The sequence below is a fragment of the Leptodactylus fuscus genome, chromosome 7 (genome assembly GCF_031893055.1).
Source record: "Leptodactylus fuscus isolate aLepFus1 chromosome 7, aLepFus1.hap2, whole genome shotgun sequence".
NCBI lineage: Eukaryota > Metazoa > Chordata > Amphibia > Anura > Leptodactylidae > Leptodactylus > Leptodactylus fuscus.
In genome coordinates this window covers 79,524,177-79,545,037 of record NC_134271.1, presented here as the reverse complement: position 1 = coordinate 79,545,037, position 20,861 = coordinate 79,524,177, and the positions used below count along the sequence as shown (strand labels likewise).

Genomic DNA, 20,861 nt, shown 5'->3' with positions numbered 1-20,861 from the left:
GTCTGGTTTCCATAGTGACGGCGGAGATGCCTAGATCCGCTTTAGGCCTCTCTCAGCCTGGCTCCCAGCTAAGACGGCGGAGGGGCCCAAGGCACGAAAGGCCGGTGTTGAAGCAGGTGGAGAGGCAGGCTGGGACCTCCTGCAGTATGAAGGAGGCCGGGGCCGTGCTAGCAGCGATGACCGTGTTTTCCTTCATGAGCCGTATGTACCGCCTGGCCGAGCCGCCTCATGTTTGGTGAGTGAGCTATTGTAATCGTAGCCTGCGCCTCAGAGAAATAGAAGATGTGAGCGGAGGAGGTGTGATAAACCTCGTGACTCTTCACATTGCCCGTATACAGGCCCGTATGCAGTAGTGTGGTTGTTTGTCATTCAACTTATCTGCAGGTTATTTTCTAGTCACTATGGATTTCATAATAAGGGCAAGTTCACATGATAGATATTTGTGGCTCAGACATTCTGCTTCCTATTAATTTCAATGGAAGGCAGACACTTCATCTTCCATTCCCTCAGCAGAAAAAAAAGAAGTGTCCTGCTTGTTGTCTGGCTTCTTGTTAAAGTGAATAGGCGTAGGAAATCTTTCTCTTGCTGGCAGGAACATTTCCATGGTGGGTCCAATTGCAGAATCTGCCCGGTGAACCTACCCTAAATCTCCTTCTGCCACTATGTCTCTACCATCCTATGTACAGTGAGAAGGTGTAAGATGATCTCATATGATAAGAAGCTAACTTGTACCGCCATAAATAACCTCAGATCAATAATCAATAACCTCCGATTACATTCTTAGAGGCAGAAATGTATGTGGTTTAGGCATACATACCTAGCTTCCTGTAAACGTACCAGCAATGTCATGAAAGCGTGGCATAGGCAGCACATCAAGGTTCACACCAGCGTTCGGGTTTAAAAAAGCGGTTATCTTAGGAAATCCATGGACCCCGTGGACTATAATGGGGTCTGCCTGGTTTCTGCTAAAAAAGGGCAAAAAAATATGGAGAGAGAGACGCTGCTTGCGCTTTTCTATCCTCATTTTTCATGTAGAGAGGGGAACAGAATCCCCGTTCAAAGAGACAATTCAGAACTTAGCTTCTCAGGCCACTTTTACTGTAGACCTACTTCTCACTCAGGGTACATTCACAGTATGGGACGCTTGCAGTTTGTGATCTGCTGTCACTCCATCATATAGGCTCATACACTTGCAGAACTTTCCAGACACATGGACACTCACAGGATTTTACTGTTGTCACTGTGCTCTACGCTAGGTAGATTTTCTCTTTTTAAAGCTCTGTTCCTGTGCTCTTTCTAGCCTTCTCTCAGGTCCCAGGGTAATCAGTTGATCCACATCAAGCAATATTTAATAGTTTCAGACCTCATCTGTCGTTCTAGACACGGCAGCTCCTCATCCAACTAACCCTTCCAGTCCCAGCCAGAGATGCATAAAGATCTCTGGTTGGGCTCATGAATACCTGACTAAGTTAGCTGATACACTTCTACACTAAATACCCAATGTCATCTGTCTACAGATGGGATTCCCATTGCATGTTCGACCTGTGTTATTTCCAGAAAAAACAGTCAGGATTGACATATAAATGCAGATTTGCCTACATTTATATGCAGCTGTATCTGCTCCCTATCGCGACTGCAGAGGTCACAATAACGCCTGTAAAGGCATTTTTACGCCTTGAAAAACGTCTCTTGTATATTAAACACATACTTTCCCCTGCCATTTGAATTTTTAGCAAATTGGAAACAGAGCGGGTGACAAACACCAAGTCTTTATTTTACACAGTGGAGACCTAGCATTAATGCCCGTGATCAGAGTTCTCCCTGATTGTAGACATTCAGTACATTTAAGGCCCCCCAATACCTACCCCCCCCCCCCCCTTCCCATCTCCTACACTGTTACTGGTCTGACACCCACATGGTGAGATTACAGGAGCCGTCCAGGATCTATGAGAGCCTGGAGCCTTATTCAGTGATTCTCCCATAGGCCCAGTTCACATCTTCTTTTGGTATTCCGCATACTGGTATACTGTTATTTTTATTTACAACATTACTCCAATTTTGCAGTCTGTGGCCCAGTTCACATCTGCATTCGGTATTCAGTTCGGGGAGTCCACTTAGGGACCCTTAGAACAGAAACCTATATGCATTAAAAAGTGGTTAGCTAAGAAATCATACGGATATGCGGAGAGACAAGTGAGGACACCGAGCAGAAACCACATGGACCCCATTATAGTCTATGGGTTCTGTGTGGTTTCTTAGCTAACCGCTTTTTATTGCATATAGGTTTCCGTTCAGGGGGCCCCCAAGCGGACTCCCCACACAGAATAGCGAATGCAGATGTGAACCGGGCCATCGACCGCAAAATTGGAGTCTGTCGTAAATAAAAATAAACAACAAAACAATTAGCCATCTCTGTGTCCAAAAATGCCCAAACTATAACAATAGTTAAGCCATACAGCAAATTTTTGTAAAGGTATTGAATAATAGCAAAAAATGTATGAATTTGGTATCACCATGATTATTTTGACCCAAAGAAAGTAAGGAATATGTTATTTTTACTGCACAGTAGATACCATAAAAACAAAACCCTAAATTCTCTACTTATACATGAAAGACTGTTCTAGTAAAAATTTCCCTGCTTAAATAGCGATCTCTTGGCATTGTTATGCCTACATATGATTTATTTCCATATCTGTAAATGTAATACACCTCTGTGGCTAAAAATACTTCTCAAAAATAAGAGGCGCATTTACTCTTCTGGAAAAAAAAATGTGACCTCTGCCTGACTGCATTTTCAACCGATGATGTCTATGGAAATAATGTAGGGAGAACTGCAATCTTGTTATCTTATGAAAGTTGAAATTACTGTTATACATTTTATAATGTTCAAGATATAACTGTTTGAAGTGATTCACCCCCCTCCAGCCTCAGCCTCCTTGTGTTATTAGAGCCTGTACATCGGTACTTCAGTAAGAAGCAATGAAGGAAACAAGTGAAAAAATGCAGAACAGAAATTATTTGATTGTACAAATTGCACAGCTATGAGCCAAAATCTGCTAAAGAGGTTTTCCGACCATGATTTCCGTGAATATTTCTGAATTCATGGTTATATTCATTGGCAACTTATCAAGACAAAAGACTGTCACAGCTAAGGGCTCGTTCACATCTGCGTTCTGCTCTCCGTAATGCAGGTTTCCGTTTCCTGCATAAAACAGAGCAGGAGACGGAAACCTGCAGGAGTCTTTCTCACCCATTCATTTGAATGGGTGAGAAAGCTGTCCGACCGGGAGCGGCGGTGAGCATTTTATGCTCTCCGCCGTGAAACCGGGTTTTTAAATCTGGACATGCAGTACTCTGTGTCCGGATTAAAAAAAAGCGGTTTCGCGGCGGAGAGCATAAAACGCTCACTGCCGCTCACGGCCGGACCCGGTCTGTGCTTTCCGTCTTCTTGCATGTAGAAGACGGAAAGCACAGAACGGAGTGCTGAACGCAGGTGTGAACCTAGCGTAAGCTGATTAGAGAAAATCTAATGAGGGGTTGTTCAGGCCCGTGACCACTGGGGGCAATCAGCCAAGGGCCTGAGTGTTACTACCTGTGACATTTCTAGTCTATTTCCTGAAGCCTACTGAGGTCACTGATTCGTCTCATTGGTTATGTGACGGCTGAGGCCAATCTGTGGCTTCAGCACAACGCCGGAAGAGATCCAGGAGAGCAGACAAACCGAGAGACGCGGGACGACACCGGAGCAACGGAGACAGGAGAGTTTTTATTTTTCTTCTCTGCCCCAGCAGATTTTAACTTTAAAAGTTTTGCCTGGACAACCCCTTTAAAGAGGACCTTTCATCAGATTGGGCACAGGCAGTTCTATATCCTGGCTTGTTGGCTTTCCCGATTTGTGCCCCGGGTCCTGGTACCGTAGCGCTTTACAGTCAGAAGGGTGTTTCTGACAGTCAGTCAGGAACGTCCTTCTCCACAGCAGTGCCTGTTGCGCTGTACAGTGTGAGCGGGGAGGAACGCCCCCTCCCTCCTGATAATACTCGTCTATAGACGAGCACTGTGAGCAGAGGGAGGGAGGAGTTCCTCCCCGCTCAGTATTTCAGGACAGACTCAGACACCTCCTCTTGCTCCCAGGATCTTTCCTGAAATTCAGGCTCTACAGCCTTTTATAGGCCCAGTAACGAGTCCATTACCTACACCTGGGCTGAGGTCTGTTCAAGACCCGCCCTGGGCCATACATAAATTAGAAATCTGGGGGAGATATACCAGGACTCCAGCACTCTGCCTGTCACCTCACAAAACCCAAAATGTTCCTATTGACTAAATTGAAACTGAAATTTATTGGAAACTTGCCTGACTTTTCATTACACAATAATGCTTTATTTTACAAGAGACAAGGCACTGGCCCTTTAAATGTAAATTAACACATGACACCTCTGTTCTTGCAGCAGGCACCAGGGTACGTTTTATGCTGCTGGGTAATGGCTCGTTCACATGGGGCAAGAGGGGGCGGATTATGGCACTGACGTGGATTCAGTGCCATAATCCGCCCCCTCACAATGGAGATCTATGTAGACCGCTAGCGCTCTTTTTCTGTGAGCGGCATGTTGCTGCTCACAGAAAAAAGAATCGACATGCCCTTTTTTCAGCCGCGGTGTCCGCCTCGCGACAGCACCCTCCGGACTAGGCCCATTCATTTGAACCTATTCCGGAGCAGAGAGCCGCGACGGGATGCTGTGCACTGCATCGGCATCCTGTCGCGGCAGCCATGACAGAATATGACACGGGAAATCCCCGTGTGAGCTAGGCCTAAAGGGGTATGTGAGCTGAGGGCCAAAAGCTACCAGAACTGAAAAAGAAGGAAAATAATAACCTTTCCTCTCCTCTGTCAGGGGATCTGTATACTAATCTATTTTTCTTCTCTTACAGTTGGGATGAGACTCACTTTGGAAAGATGGGGAGTTATTACATAAACAGAACTTTTTTCTTTGATGTGCATCCCCCTTTAGGGAAGGTAAGAAGATGTCACATAGTTACAGTGGCTAAATGTAACACAAGAAGAGAGTGAGGGAAGCTGCTAACATTGTGCACCACACCATCTATTATATCATTGCTGTCACTTACCATCCCCTTTAATATAGAACTTCCATCCCTGTTTTACTGTAACTATTGCTGTACACCACCACCTTCTATGTTATATAAATAATTACTGTCTCTGTAATAACTGCTGTCACTGACTAACCTCAGCCCTCTGTTCTCTCTTTTGGCTCTTTAGATGTTGATTGGTTTTGCTGGTCATTTAACTGGTTATAATGGGTCATTCCCCTTTCTGAAGCCTGGGCAGAGCTACGGCAGCCACTCATATGTGGGCATGAGAGGGGTGAGCCAATCTGTAATTATTGAGGTAAGGGGCTGACTAGGGCTCGCTTTATTTCATATGGCCTCTTACACATGTCTTCTCCGCAGTTCTGTGCCTTTCTTGGTGCCTTGCTCCCCCCGTTCATATTCCTCATTGTCCTCCAGCTGTCGAGGTCTGTTGCAGTGGCTCTACTAGCTTCTCTGCTGATTCTTCTGGGTAAGAGATTTCCGCATCTCCATCTTTGTATGTGTAATAATTTTAAAAATTCTATTTTTCTCTCTCTCTCTCTCTTTTTTTTTTTTTTTTTTTAAATAATCCGTTATTATTCAGTGGCCACTCTATGTGCATTAGGTTGGAATCCTTTATTTTAGAGTTCTTGGGGCAAACATTGGCTCAGACATGTAATGCAAAAAGGAAGATGCTATGGCACTATCCAAATAAATTAATTACCGTATTTTTCGGACTATAAAACGCACTGGACTATAAGACGCACCTAGGTTTTAGAGGAGGAAAATAGGGGAAAAATATTTTGAAGCAAAAACTGGTAAAATATTTAATATATGGGAGTTGTAGTTTTGCAACAGCTGCAAGGCCACATTGACAGGTGACCCTGCAGCTGTACGGGGATGCATAGAGCGTTTTTTTTGCGGGGCCAGCTGTAATTTTTAGTTATACCATTTTGGGGGATATCTATTGCTTAGATCACCTTGTATTGAAAAAAAAAAAACAGGAGGTGATTTAGAACTTTTATTTATTTCATATTTTTAAAGCTTTTTTTTTTTTTTTTTACTATTTTATTCCCCCCCGGGGGCTTGAACCTGCGGTCACTTGATCGCAAGTCCCATAGACGGCAATACAACTGTATTGCCGTCTATGGGACATTCTGTCTATTAGTATTACGGCTGGTCATAGACCCAGCCGCAATACTAATATAGCCGGCCCCGGGGGAGAAGGGGCCACGGATACTGACCCGGCATCCGCTGTACTAGAGAGGCGGATGCCGGGGAGGGATAGACGCCGGGGCCTGAGACATCGCTGCGCTCCTCTGCCCTGCATGAAGCCAGTGGCGGGGGCACGGAGGAGCGGAATAGCATCACTCCTCCCGCTGCTGGCTTCATGCAGGGCAGAGGATCGTAGCGATGTCTCAGGCCCCGGCACCTGTAATGGCGTCTATCACTTGCCGGCTTCCGCCTCTCTATTACAGCGGATGCCAGGCGCCACCTTCAGACTATAAGACGCACCCTTCTTTTCCCCCAAAATTTGTATCCTGTTTTGTAGATATTTCCGTTAAAGAACTGGAATTTTATTTGGTTTGTGCCAAAGCATTTTCTTTCTTTAATTAGCCTGTGCTTTGTTTTTGTGACCTGTGATAACATCTAACATTAATATGCTACCTCCAGACACAGGCTGCATCACCCTGTCACAGTACATCCTGCTAGATCCCATCCTGATGTTTTTCATTTTGGGAGCAGTTTTGAGCATGGTCATGTTCCAGTCGTATTCCAGCAGGTTAGTGGTGAGATAGAAGTCTGGTCATCACCCGATTCCTTTCCCTTAGCCCCATATATCTTTCTCCAGGGCTTTCAGCACCCCCTGGTGGTTATGGCTGGCTCTGACTGGAGTGAACTTGGCTGGAGCGATGGGAGTGAAGTTTGTAGGCCTTTTTGTGATAATTTTGGTTGGTGTGAACACTGCTCGGGACCTTTGGAAGTTGCTGGGAGATCTCAGTCTGTCATTGGTGAGCTTAATGATTGACCTCATGTTTTCTTTTGGGAATGATGGTGGTGTCGGTAACTTCCAGGTAGTAACAGATTACATGTGTAATAATGATATTCTTAGAGTTTGGCTGGGTTTTTTGTTAGATCTATCTTTATCCATGATACTTCATGCCTGATCCTGTTGTGTAGCATTGCAGCAAGTTTCATATTTATGTCCTGTAGCTTTTCCGTTACAGAATGCTATTCTTCGTCACTTGGCTGCCCGGATCCTCTGCCTCATCCTGCTGCCCCTCACGCTCTATGCTCTAATATTTTTTGTGCATTTCACTGTTCTTAATAAAAGGTAAGGTTTGAGGATGTGTATTTTGGGTGTAAATGCTCATTGTTCCAGTAGAGGGCAGCACACTACAAATATAGAGGATAGTTAATGTATAGCTAGATTTCTATTCTACACATTCAACAGAGAACTGTAGCAGTTACCATAACAACCCACCACACCGCTTCTTCCAGTGTGCTGCAGCTGCTCTTGGTCCCTTTTCTTACAATTCTTTTCTCTTTATTTATGCACCAACACCAGACAGAAAATATTTATTTAGTAACCTGAAATTGCTTCTACCCATGGGTAGGGTACATTTCAGTGGACTCTTCCATCCTTCTCCATTGTGGTTTTTCATGGTGTAGTTTCCAGTAACATACACAGGAAACATGCTTAGGTACTGCAAAATGCCCATGCTAAAGTCATTGTGGTCAGAAGTGTAACATTGTATTGACAGACCCCTTGTCATTTGTCTATCTTTCCCTATAGTGGACCAGGTGATGGTTTCTTCAGTTCAGCGTTTCAGTCTCGTCTGATCGGGAACAACCTTCACAATGCCTCCATGCCAGAAAGTAAGTCTTCAAATCCATTTAGTGCAAGATGGATATTGCTGGGATTGTGGTGGTGGAAAATGTGTGTGCTGTGATATAAAGCGTGATCTTTCTCCACTAGACCTGGCATATGGCTCAGTCATTACTCTGAAGAATGTGCGCACAGCAGCTGGATACCTGCACTCACACTGGCACCTGTACCCAGAAGGAGTGGGGGCTCGGCAGCAGCAGGTGGGTTTTGGAGTCCACTAAGGGCGGGTTCACACCAGCGCCCGATCTCCATTTTGCAGGTTTCCGTTTCCTGCCGAGAAACTGGACAGGAGACGGAAAACGACAGGCAGTTTTCAAACCCATTCATTTGAATGGGTTTGCAAAGTGTCCACCCGTGAGCGTCTTCTGCTCTCCATGGCGAAACGTTTTTTTTTTAACCGGACACAAAGTCGGGCATGCAGGACTTTGTGTCCGATTAAAAAAAGAAAAAACAGTTTCACCGCGGAGACCAGAAGACGCTTACCGGCAGACACTGACTGCAGGGTTTCCGTCTCCTGTCTGCAGAAGACTGAAACCTCAAAATGGAGATCGGGCGCTGGTTTGAACCCGCCCTAAGCCTGCCACCCCCATCCTCACTCTGCTGATCATGTCTTCTCATTACACTAGGTGACCACATATTCCCACAAAGATCACAATAACCTATGGATTGTGAAGAAGCACGACACGGAGTACGGTAATAGGGATGGGTTGTGTTTTTTTTGTTGTTGTTTTTACATTAAGTGTAAAGAAACCTATCCATTAACAGCTCCATTCCATTGGTATTTTCCTGATGACAGTCTCCAGAGTTGAGCAGAATATCATAACCTGTTGACTTTTTGTGATGTCAGATGTTTTGTTTCCTTTTAGTGATGAAGGGATAAGCATTTGGAAACAAGAGGTGGCATCACTTATCATGTTCAGATTGTCCTCTGTTTTCACCTGTTGCTCTTGTGTAGATAAAGCCTTACTTCTTTTATTCTGACTAGTCTGTCCTTTCTTTTTTCTTTTTTTTTTCAGACTCCGAAGCCCCTCTGGAGTATGTGCATCACGGAGATCTCATTCGACTAGAGCATAAAGCGTGAGTCTAACCAAACATTACAGTGTAATTCAGTTGAAGTAGTGAAAAGGTTAATATCTCAATGTCTAAAATTGTCCTGGCTCATAGACAATTGGTCATTTCCTGTCTTTAGTATAATGGCTATCCCAACAGGAATCACACGCTAAGCAGTACAAAGGACAACTGACCAGGGATCTAGTGAGAGTTTTAGCAGGTTATCAGGCAGTTCTATTGCCTACTCAGTGACACAGTACTGCGGGATTGTCACCTTCTCCCATATTGTCCTTACACCAGACACATGAGTGTTAAGTCTTTGCAGTGTATACTATGAAGTCTTGTACCCACAGAACCAGGGATTATAATATACAGAATGATTTATCTGTTTATCTCTAGTTCATTTGTGTATCTGGTGGGTTGTACCGCTTTGTGGTCAGAACCTTGATGTCTAGAAGTGACCATAGTGAATGGGACGTTACAGATACTTTGAAGACTTATTTTTTTTTCTTTCACTCAATAATGTACATGAGGCATACAATATAGAGAATTCCCCATATACTTCCTGTGTATGTCTTTTCCAGAGGCTGCTTTATTACCATCTTAGCTTATTCAAGAGTTAATAGCCCAAGAGAGTGTAGTAACTGAATAATTCTGGTGATCCTGTGCTACGTCTCTGACGTGCAGCTGTGGGTGGGGGGGTGTCCGTGTTTACTGCCTGGGACACCATCCTTGTGGGATTATAGAGAACTGCTGTGTTTACATGTCATGTTTATACAGGAAGGAAGGGGGGTCAGGCCACCGTTAGCTCTTCACATAAACAGCACCCAGGAACAGTCTTGTAAAATCTATTTCACCGCCCTGTCTCCAGGGATTCTGCCTTGTTTCCTGTCAGTCACTGACCTCTAGAAATGGAAAAATTAGACCATCATCTGATCTTTCCCTGCTTGAGCTTTACAGTTGGCTCCTTGGTTTTATGGCTTATGTCAAAATATTCCAGTGTCTTTGAAGAGCTGGACCCCTCCATACTGGAGACTGGGTCTCGCGGGTTTTTCCCAGAGTGATGCCTCCTGGCTCATTTTACTCTCTTCATGGACACTTGAATTAAAGTTGTTACCCAGGCTACTCTGTTTTAAAAACAGCCGCACTGTGTTTTTGCAGCTTGTAAAGCCGCGAGGTCCTTCCCTGAAGTGAAATAAATTCCTGTGAAGTTTATTCTTGTTATATTTGGTTCCCTGAGATGCCCTCTCTGTACCCCTTATCTTGTTTATTTCATTTAATCTCAAACATTGGAAATTCAAAGTGGCATAAGACTGCGCACATAAATGATGGTTGCATGTAAATGAAGGTTACTAATTTTATAATGAGGAAACCCGGGCCTTGTCCTGTTCACGCATGGATGGATTAGGCCCAAATGAATGGGCTACAGCTTCACGCCATGGCTGATTCAGCTGCTGAACTCGTGGCAAGATAGGGCAGCTTGCTTCTTTTTTCCGCTAAAAGCTAGCGGAAAAAATAAGCGAGCGGCTCCCATTGAAGTCAATGGGAGCAGCAGATTTTGAGGCGGATTCCGCATCAAAATCCGCTGCCAACTTGCCACCGTGTGAACTAGCCCTAAAACTTATTTAGGGGTAGGCACAGTGTAAATATGGCATGGACTTCTAGGCAGGCGATAGATTCAGTCTTGTGTCTTTCTGGTCATAAAATAGAAAAATAGAAGTGTTTGTTGAGGAAGTTGCAGGGCAGGTAGAAGTATACCACGCTATTTATAAAAGCATTGATCACTAGAATGAGAGTAAACAGTGGTGGTCCTGCTATTTCTGCTGACAGGGCTGTTAGTGTGGAGCATGCACATATTTTCAGATTCCACTTGGCTTTTAAGCGGGGTAGGCATTGAAGTATATGACAGGTGTCAAGCAGGATCTTTAAATATACCTTCTTATTAGTAATAGCCTCTCCCCCTTCCATTGGCTGTGAGTAAGGAGCTTTGTTATTGGCTGTGTCAGTTACGTTTTGTTGTACAGATGGGTCTGGCCACAGCTTTCTGCAACCGCTGATTAAGTGTAATAGTTGGTGCGGTCCTTATTTCTGTATGATTGTAATTTCATACAGACCTTTGTAAATTCTGCAAATTCTCATATGTTATTTCTGTATCTTGTCAGAACTGGCCGTAACCTCCATAGCCATCAGCGGGAGGCGCCGCTTACCAAAAAACATCTGCAGGTGACTGCATATGGCACGGTAAGGGTGAAAGAAATGCTTTTTTTATTGCTCAACCCTGTCTCTGCTCTCTAGTATCATACTTTTCTTGTTCACAGAATGGGACAGGTGACAACAATGACTTATGGAGGATTGAGGTCATAGGCAGCAAAAATAAAGTGAAAGTTCTGCGTAGTCAGATCCGTTTGCTTCACCTGTCAACAGGCTGCATTCTTGGCTCATCTGGGAAGACCCTTCCTAAGTGGTGAGATATGGTGCCGCGTGAGATTGTTTTATTTGTTTACCCTTCAGGGAGTTCACACTACCATTACTAATGTCCATTGCTGTCTTCCATCATAGGATGATAGCAACGGACATTAGTAACGTTAGTGTGAACTGCCTCTTAGACTGGTCCTTTTTGTTTTGTGTTTTATATATAATAAATATATAATCAAGTTGTCTTTGTTGAGATTTTCAAAATTAAAAGAAAAATTTACAAAACAAAATATGACAGACAGTCCAGAGGTTGTCTTCAGAGGTCTACAACGCCACCACTTTCAAGAAATCAGACATCTATATTCTAGATTCACATTGGGGCCCCAGAGAAGCCCTCGCTCTCCCCCTCAGCATACACAATAAAGGTAAAAGCAACTGACTGTGCAGCGTCCCACAGATATCACATCAGTTTATAATCCTGGGAAGGAGAGCCAGCATCTATGCCGGCCCACCACTTTGAAATGGTGCCAACAGAAAAAGGGCCCTATCTACCAGTAACATTCTAAGAGCAAGCCTCGGAGTATCAAGCCTGGGTCACAGAGATCTTCAAATTTCTTAATGGTCCCTCTTTTTTGATACACATTCTTCTCCAGTGTCAAGATCGTATTTACTTGGCTTTTAAAGTCAGTCAATCTGGGAGAATTAGGATCTTTTCAGTAGGAGGCCACCAGCTTACGGCATGATATTAAAGTCACTGAATCACCATCTGCTGACTCCTAAGAGCAGAAAGTATGGTCACATAACCCAATACAAATAAAATTGGTTCCACAGCGATAAATATTGCTAAATATTTTCATTGAAGCAGGTTATTGCCCTCCAAAAGTCCTGCATTCTCGGGCAGCTCCACATAAAGTGAGTAAGGTCTGCCACCTCTTCAGTTCATCTAACATTTGGAGTCCGCCCTAAAACCCATTTTATGGAGTAAGGCTACATGTGATTGAATGGCAAAGACGGCACACGGATATCATCTGTGTGCCACCCCTGCTTCAGTGGCGCTATTCATTGAGACCAGTGAGTGCGGTCCACAAAATGGACAGGAATAGACCTGTCCTAAATTTTGCTCACTGCACCATACACCGGACCATGAAATACACGGCTGTGTGTATGAGGCCATAGAAGTGAATGGGTCAGTGTGCTAGCCATGAAAAACTCAGCTAGTACACTGACTGCACACGGTCATGTGCATGTGATATTTTGTGAAGTAAGTGTGGCCCAGCTCTGAACAGCAGAGACACTTTACAGCCCTTTTTCTGTACTGATCCTTGGTTATTGTGTGGCATAATAATAGTACATTTTTATTTATATGGCGCCAACAAGCTCTTTGCAAATAGATATACTAGAGCTGTACTCTCTATTCTTCTGGTGGAGTGATGTGTAGTTACATTACATCACTGATCCTTCCTTTGTTATAGGCTAGAGCTGGTCACTATTTTTTGGTGCAGTCGCTGAGTCAGATTTATTACTTAACTAATTACTTTATTGCTTAAAAAAAACAGCAAACCAGGGGTTTGCAACTAAAATTGTTGCAATAGACAATTTTGAGCTACCATCACCACTTTCCAAAAAGTGGGCTGGGGGCAGTGCCTTCCTTTTTTTGACATAAATAATACCTTAAATCTCTGCCAGCTACCTGGATTGTGGAGGCGGTGGGTCAAACCACCAACTCCGACTCCTGTATTTTTCCACAGCTCGACTGACATCTGCTCTGACTCCATTCTAATTGGCTGAGAGCCATGGTAGGGTAGGGGAAGTAGAGAAGGAGGGAAGATAGTGGTTTGAAGAACTGTTAAGAAGCTCAGGGGAAGGATACCCAGGAAGCAAACTTGAAAGATTATAAATTCCCCAAGACTAACCAGGCCCAAACCAGGATTCAGAGGCACAGAATGAGTCAATAGAGGCAGCACTATGAATGGGATGGTGTGGGCCAAAGTGCAAATGGGTAGGGGACAGGTCAGTGCCAGTACTCATGACCACCCTGAACAGCAACTGAATGCCTGATGAGTGGAAGAGAGAGAGCGTCACGCTGGGACCCTTGGACAACGGAGTACAAGACAGGTGAGGCGATGCAGGTGGAGCTTCTGTGTCAGATGACTGGGATGGTCTGGGCAGAAGCAGTGGCAAGAGCCAGTTGGTTATAGCAGTTGAAGAGGTACCCAGAAACCGGAATTCCTCAGCTACGTCATCAGGAGAGCAAATGACAAACTCCGAGCCAGAACTGCGGAGGACTGTGTGAAATTGGTGACCCCACCAGTATGTGGCCCTGGCCTCTCTTGCTCTGTCCAGGAGAATCTTCACCATGGACCATGGAAAGGAGCGTTTTCAAAGTCCACAGGACCCGTCTCCCAGACTTTTGTAAGATAACTTCCTTCTCTTGAAAAAGTCCACTCTGCACAGGACTTCAATAGAATGGCTTCTATCAGCGGATCTCATCCCAGACACCCGATGCACCCTATCCAATACACGATTGAAAATAGCTATGGTTAGCGGGAATGGATTCAGGAATGCCCCTCCCCTTGATATTATTCCGCCTACCTCAATTTTTGAGGTGATTCAGGTGTAGCATCAAGTCATGCAAGATGGTGGAAAGCGAGGAGACCGTGTCAGATATGTGTACCACACTACTATCCATATCTCCTGTGTGGTGGTGAAGCTGGATGATCGCGGCAGAAATAGAGGCCACAGTGGTTTTAATGTCAGACAAGTTCTGGGCATGGTGTTCTTCTAGAAAGGCCACCTGGTCAGGTCTGGTGGGCAAGGCTCCCAACATGTCACTGAGCTCCGTGAGAAGCGGTGTCTGGGCCCCTGCAGCACAGGAGCTGGCATGCAGAGAGTCCGTGTGCACATGTGGGGCTCAAGAATGGGCCAGCATGGAGCAGTCCCTCTAAGCTATGGAGTCTATGCTGGTGGAGTTTTGCTCCTTTACCTGCAATGAGGAGGAGAAAATCGACACCATGTTAATGCTATGTGCATCACCTGAAGTCCAGCCGTATCTTACAAGTGCCAATCCCAGGGTGATGGAGGACAGGGATCAATCCTCAGAAGGAGATTGTGAGAGAAACGGCGCCCCTGTCCATACATCTTATATATATCCTGTACTGATCCTGAGTTACAGGCTGATTTATTCACTGTGTACATACATTACCGTTTTGTACTGGTTTCAAGTTTCACCCTGTACTGTACTTCAGAGCTACACTCTCTATTTTGCTAGTTGTTGGTTGAAACCGAAAACTTTTAGGCAGCATTCACACTGAGTAACGCTGGCGTTTTTTGTGCTTATTTGGGCACGTAGCGCCGCGTGAACGCCGCGTTTACACGGCGCTACGTGCCCAAATAAGCACAAAAAACGCCAGCGTTACTCAGTGTGAATGCTGCCTTAGACGGATCCCCATGAACAGTTTAGATGATTCTAAAGTGTAGGGGCCAGTTAAATAACTTACCCTTCATTTTTTTTCCCAATAGGGGCTGGGAACAAGGTGAGGTGACCTGCAGTCCATATCTACGTGAGAACCCCAACACGCTGTGGAACGTGGAGGACCATGAGAATAGTAGGCGTAAGTTTGTATGAGCACCTTTTTTTTTATGTCATTGCTTAAGGTCTCCTCAGGTTGTCAGTCATCTCTGTGTCATTAGCAGACTCTCTCTTTTTTAACTGTACTTTTTCTATTGTAGTCCCAAAAATCTCGGTTTCCATCCTTAAACCATCTTTCCTGGAGGCCTTGGCAGAGTCCCACATTGTCATGCTGCGGGTAAGAAGCCCTATTTTTGGAAGGAGTGCAGGGAGTTAAGAAGCTCCAAAGTCATAACTAATTGTTTTGCTTATTTAGGCAAACAGCGGCCTGAAGCCCAAAGAGCATGAGGTCACATCCAAGCCCTGGCATTGGCCAATCAATTACCAGGTAAAATGCCGCACTACTTGCAGGTGTGATCACCCCATATTTGGGCTGTGTATTGTCGTTGACTTATCTTCCTCTTAACAGGGTCTTCGTTTCTCTGGAGTTAATGCCACTGATGTCCGGATATATCTCTTAGGAAATCCAGTAAGTCTTCCATTCTAGTGTCCTGAAGGAGAGACTCTAAAGGATCTTCTCACTTTATTATTCTCTGTTCCAGGTCATTTGGTGGCTGAATCTGGGCGGTCTCGTCCTTTATGTTGTATTGGCACTGTGTGCAGCTGTGTCCTTACAGCGAGGCTTTACACTATCCACTGAGATGACAGGTAAATCCTTATTCTTGTGCTTGGAGTTAGTAAATGTTCCCAGTTTGCTCTTCCCTGATCCGTACATATGATCTGCAGGGACTCTGCCTGCAATGATGTTTGTCACTTGAGTGGAATTTGTCTTGCAGAAATCTTCACCCTTATCCTGCAGAATGGAGGACTGCTAATGTCAGGGTGGCTGCTCCACTATGTGCCTTTCTTCTTTATGGGTAGAGTGTTGTATTATCATCACTACTTCCCAGCCATGCTCTTCTCCAGCATGCTGACTGGTGAGTACTGGCCATAAGGCGGCTCATTATGTGACATTTTAATGGCACACTTCAAAAATTCCTACCTGATGTGTTCATAGAGCAAGAGGGTAAAGGAGCTGCTTGACTAGTGGGAGTATAAGCATGGACTGACTTGGGGTGTTTCCCTCAACATTAGTTTATTAACTTTGATAGAATCAGTAATATTTTTATTATTTATTGGTGTCCAGATGCTGGTACCTCTCTCCATTGAAATTCAAGTGACTTGTGAATTTTACTGTGTATCCTTGTATGCAATACCAGACACAGTATGTAGACAAGACTGGCACAGTTTGTGAAAGAAAGCAACCATGTAATATACTTTTGACAATACCTTTTAAAAGCCTTGAATTTTTAGGGTAGTCACTGAGGAGAGAAATGGGAGATGTTCAGTTGTTGTGCAGGGAACAGGTAAATCACATCCTAACAAAGTTCATGCACCCCAGATACACGCTGCCACATCTACTGAACTTAATGGGTTTTATAGGAAGCCCCACACACAAATGTACACGTGAATGGGGCAACACGGTGGCTCAGTGGTTAGCACTGCAGCCTTGCAGCGCTGGAATCCTGGGTTCGAATCCTGCCAGGAAAAACATTTGCAAGGAGTTAGTATGTTCTCCCTGTGTTTGCGTGGATTTCCTCCCATTCTACAAAAGACATACTCATAAGTTAAAAAAATAAAAAAAAGTCCATTGTGATCCCTATATGGGGCTCACAATCTACATAAAAAAAAACCAAATGTACACGTGAGACACAAACACACTCTAAAAAGGGAATTGGTTGATAGAGCATGAGCGGATTACCATTAAGTTGAATGATTTAATACCAAGGGTTTAGTACTTGCATTAAAAGAAAAAAAAAAGCCAAAGGTGACAGAACAAGCAAAACAGTAAAATAAAAGGGAGAAAAGATAGAAAAATTGTGAATTAGTGAATTTTGTTTCCATGAAACTTGAAGGTTCTCACATGGGCTGGGCACACTCAGCATGTTGCTGACTTACAAAATGTGACAAAGTTGGAGAAGGGGTCTCCAAGCTGCTGTGAACTCCTAACATGCCTTGACTTTGCGACTTGAGAGCAGTTGTGGTGTTTATACGGTTTTGCTGTGTCTGCCTGTATGTGGTGGATGTTGCCCAAACATTCTCTGCAAGCAGTTGGCAGGGGCAGGGATGATTGTCTGTCTTTTTTTTTCCTCCATACAGCGGTGACAATATCGTCTTTTCTCCAGCTGTTCACTGTAGTCCTTTGCCTGTCACATCAGCAAGCTGTGTACACTGCTGGGATGAGTATGCTGACAGGGGTTCTTCTGTACAGGTACTGTGTCCTGCTGACTGGGACCAGGGACAGAAATACCACTTTTATAGATGATTCAGTTACATAGGGGAAGGGGAGGCCCAGCTAGATGAAGGTACAAGAAAATCAAGAAGTTAGGCAGGGTTGAGGCACAAGAAGGTTATTTCCATATAATGTTTCAGTTTCTGCACAATACTATATATACAAGGGGCTCCAAATGCTTAAATAAAGTTGTAGTGTGTGCCAATACAATCAATATACACAAAATAGGTAACAAAACACACATATCTGAATAATGCAATAATATATTTATTAGATCAATAGATAAGATAAAAGATCAATTATACGGTATATACACAAATGAAAGCTAATAAAAAAAACCAGTTTCTGCATAAGTTGGTTACTTTTGTGAGTGAAATGGGTATAAGGACTTATTTGTGTAATGGGCCTGTTATAAAGAGAGCAGATAAGTGTAAGGGGGTGTTCACACTTACACCCCCAAATCAGCAGCAGATTCCTCCCATATCCTGCCTCAGTGTTTTCATTCGAAAGCAGAGATCGCAGCAGGACGCTGTAAAAATAAGCATCCTGCTCGATCATTCTGCAGATGCCGGAAGACTCCTGCTGCAGAAAGCCACGATAGGATTCCATTGTTCCACAACAGCATTCCACCGCAGGGAGCCCGCAGTCAGAAAATGAAGCAGAGCTTTACTTATCCGAGTCTCGATCAGTCTTGGAAATGTGGTTAACACATAACTGTCAGCCTATTGAACGAATACATTTTACAATATCCAGCAATCAATGTAGTATTAGTTCAGTATCATTCATCAGACCATCTAGGGTTCAAGTCCTGTTTGGGTCAGAAAATAAAAGTAAAATAAAAATATTTTTTTTTTTACAGAAATATACTTTAAATCCACCCCTCTTTCTATGGATTACATATAAAAATAAACAAACTCAAAATATTTATCCAATGCATCCCAGCAGGACGAAATTCAGAATAACTGAATTGCTTTCAAAACATCATATAGTCCACAAAATGGTATCATTAAAGACTACAAGACTTCTCTTTGTGGTGGAAACACTGTGTTTTACAGTAACTGCAAGGCGGATGAGATTCTAGCAAATCCCAACCACACCATGCAGAAAAATCCGTGCAGCGGATACGCAAGTTTACACAGGTTCATAAACTGGATTTGGTTATAGGAATGAGCGCCACACAATTTCCAAAACCGTCATGGTTTTGGAAATCAATCAAAGCAATAGACATTCCCCAAAATAGTAAAACTAAAAAATACATCTAGCCATAAAAAAAACACCCTATTTATCCCTGTGCACGGAAATATAAAAAAAGGTATGGTTATACCTTGTAACAAATAGATATATAATATTTTTGTCTTTTTCAAAGTTTTGGATTTTTTGGTATAAATTTGGCATCTCCAGAATTGAACCAATCAATAGAATACAGGTGACATGTCATTTTGGCTGCACAGTGAACACCGTAAAAAAAAAAAAAAAGTTTGCCCAAACACTGTTTTTCTCAATTTCATTCAGAATTGTTTTTTTACAGTTTCCCAGTACATCCTAGAGAATATTAAATGGTACCATTATAAAGCACAATTTGTTCACAAACATTAAGCCCTCATATGGCTCTGTGAACGGTAAAATAAGAGTTAAGGGATTTGGAAGTTAAAAACAAAAATCGAAAACTACCTGTGGTGGGAAGGGGTTAATGTAAAAATCTCAGTTTGGCTCACAACTTGCATGTGGCTCGGGTGGCTTCTAATAGTGATAAGCAGCCACCTTCACTTGTTGTTAAAACTTGTTGTCCTGTTGCAGCTTTTACCTCTTCCATCCTCTGGCCTATGGCATGGTGGGATCTCTCGCAGATGAAAGTGACAGCCCCATGGCAGGACTACGCTGGATGGACTCCTGGGACTTTTAACCCTGCTACCACTGAAAATTGCCTCTTGCTGTCAGTGTCAAGGCAGACTCCAGCTGAGTGAACACTGAGGACTGTAGTCCGAGTAGTCATGTGATGATGGCCACATTGGAAGCACAGAGCAGATGATAAAGGTGAAGATGTATTGCAGTATGTAGTAAAGCTTGCGTGAAGGGGCCATTAATGAGAACCTGTTTCTCACAGATGGCTCAGTGTTCTACGTTTGTCATCTCGTGGATGCATACACGTACTCTCCTGACATGTGTTCCCAGCTGTTGTCGTCTTCCCTGAATTGCATTTTAATCCACTGTAGTCAGGGTCAGGTCTAGGAATCTGTGTTTTAACCCCTCACAGCCGCTGATGACTTTGACCCATGTACAGTAGATTAAGTTCATGATGTTATCTGTGCCTTTCCACCCGATTGCAGCAGTGTGAGATTATATGGAATGTTTAAGGAGTTTCACATTTATGTGATGATAGTAACCTCACCAGACTCTCTGGACCCTGGAGTAGATGTTGTGATGGGGAAAGATGTTCACTCTGCCCTCCTTATTATCCCAGCTTTATAAGGGAGGAGATGTTATACAGGTTTATAGATCGTAATTGGTTATAGGAATGAGCTCCACAAGGCAGCAGGCCAGTGTTTGAGGGCAGCGCACTGAGGTTTCCCCAGTCTTCTCTTTCTGATTAACCCTTTTGATGGAGATCTTGCAGTAGGGGGATGGGGGTTAGCGTGCAGCCTCCTGCCTGACTGACTGTGGCCAGTGGATGCAGTTGCCATGGGGATAAGGGCAGGATGGGAAGAAAGAAGCAGATTAGGATGGACCAGAGCTCTCTGCTTTCCGCTGCCTGATGAGGTCTAATTACAGCTGCAGGATGCTGCACCGGTAATTGTACCTAACGGCTTTAACCCTTCACTATCCTGGCTATACATAGTGAGCATTCTCAGGATTTTGGAAAGCAAACCCCCAAGAGCAGCACAGGATTTCTTTTCTAAAAGGCAAATCTACAGCTGGGGGTGGTGGGTCTGGTAAGGAACATATCAGTTGGTGTAAAGAGGAGCCTGGTCTTTGTGCACTTGTTTCTGGAGACATTTTGATCATCTTTCTTCATCGGGGTTGCCTACCCTCCCTCCATTTTCTCTTCATGAAGCTGCAGCTTTATGGTTTCAGATCTGAGGGATGGTGTGTGTGATTGTCGTCTGGCACACATTAACCCTGTTTGTTTCTGTATGGGGTAGTCCTGGGAGATTGTAATAAACAGTTTTCTGGAGCTGTGTCTCTTGTGATGTTTGTGCAGTTAACAGCGGCCTCTAAGCCCAGAGACTTGCACATTCTCTTATGCAGCCAGGAATCAGACCCTGAATGTTACATTAGGAAAAGCCATAGGCAGTAGGGTCTGCTTATATCTGCAGAAAACTTGCTGTTCAGGACAGTTATAGCAAAAGCAGCTACTTTACTGGGGAGGGACAGAAACTGCCTTTTTGAAACTACGTATTTGTCTTTCTGATAAAGGAAACTTATTCCTCATATAAATTGTGAGCAGAACCAATCAGATGACTCCTAAGGTTAGAATTGTGGGTGGAACCAGACCATAATTCCTCATTTTAGAATTGCAAGTGAAG

The 20,861-nt window shown here is 43.9% G+C and overlaps 1 protein-coding gene across 2 annotated transcripts; it reads left to right on the top strand.

The window, feature by feature from the left end:
* Window positions 1–7: 7 nt before the first annotated feature.
* Window positions 8–20,594, top strand: POMT2 (protein O-mannosyltransferase 2). Of its 2 annotated transcripts, XM_075282320.1 has the most exons (21): window positions 8–235; window positions 4,927–5,011; window positions 5,273–5,377; window positions 5,464–5,572; window positions 6,757–6,865; window positions 6,935–7,094; window positions 7,311–7,417; window positions 7,880–7,962; window positions 8,063–8,172; window positions 8,599–8,665; window positions 8,989–9,049; window positions 11,185–11,263; window positions 11,341–11,486; window positions 14,957–15,048; window positions 15,167–15,243; window positions 15,322–15,393; window positions 15,475–15,534; window positions 15,608–15,713; window positions 15,842–15,982; window positions 17,205–17,316; window positions 19,135–20,594. In XM_075282320.1, exons 1-21 carry the CDS (start codon window positions 27–29, stop codon window positions 19,238–19,240), a joined length of 2,196 nt encoding a protein of 731 aa, XP_075138421.1. In that variant the 5' UTR covers window positions 8–26; the 3' UTR covers window positions 19,241–20,594. The 2 variants fall into 2 exon arrangements, with proteins under 2 accessions (XP_075138421.1, XP_075138422.1); XM_075282321.1 differs by lacking the exons at window positions 17,205–17,316; window positions 19,135–20,594 and having other exon boundaries at window positions 15,475–15,538; window positions 15,842–15,962.
* The last annotated feature ends 267 nt before the right edge of the window (window positions 20,595–20,861 follow it).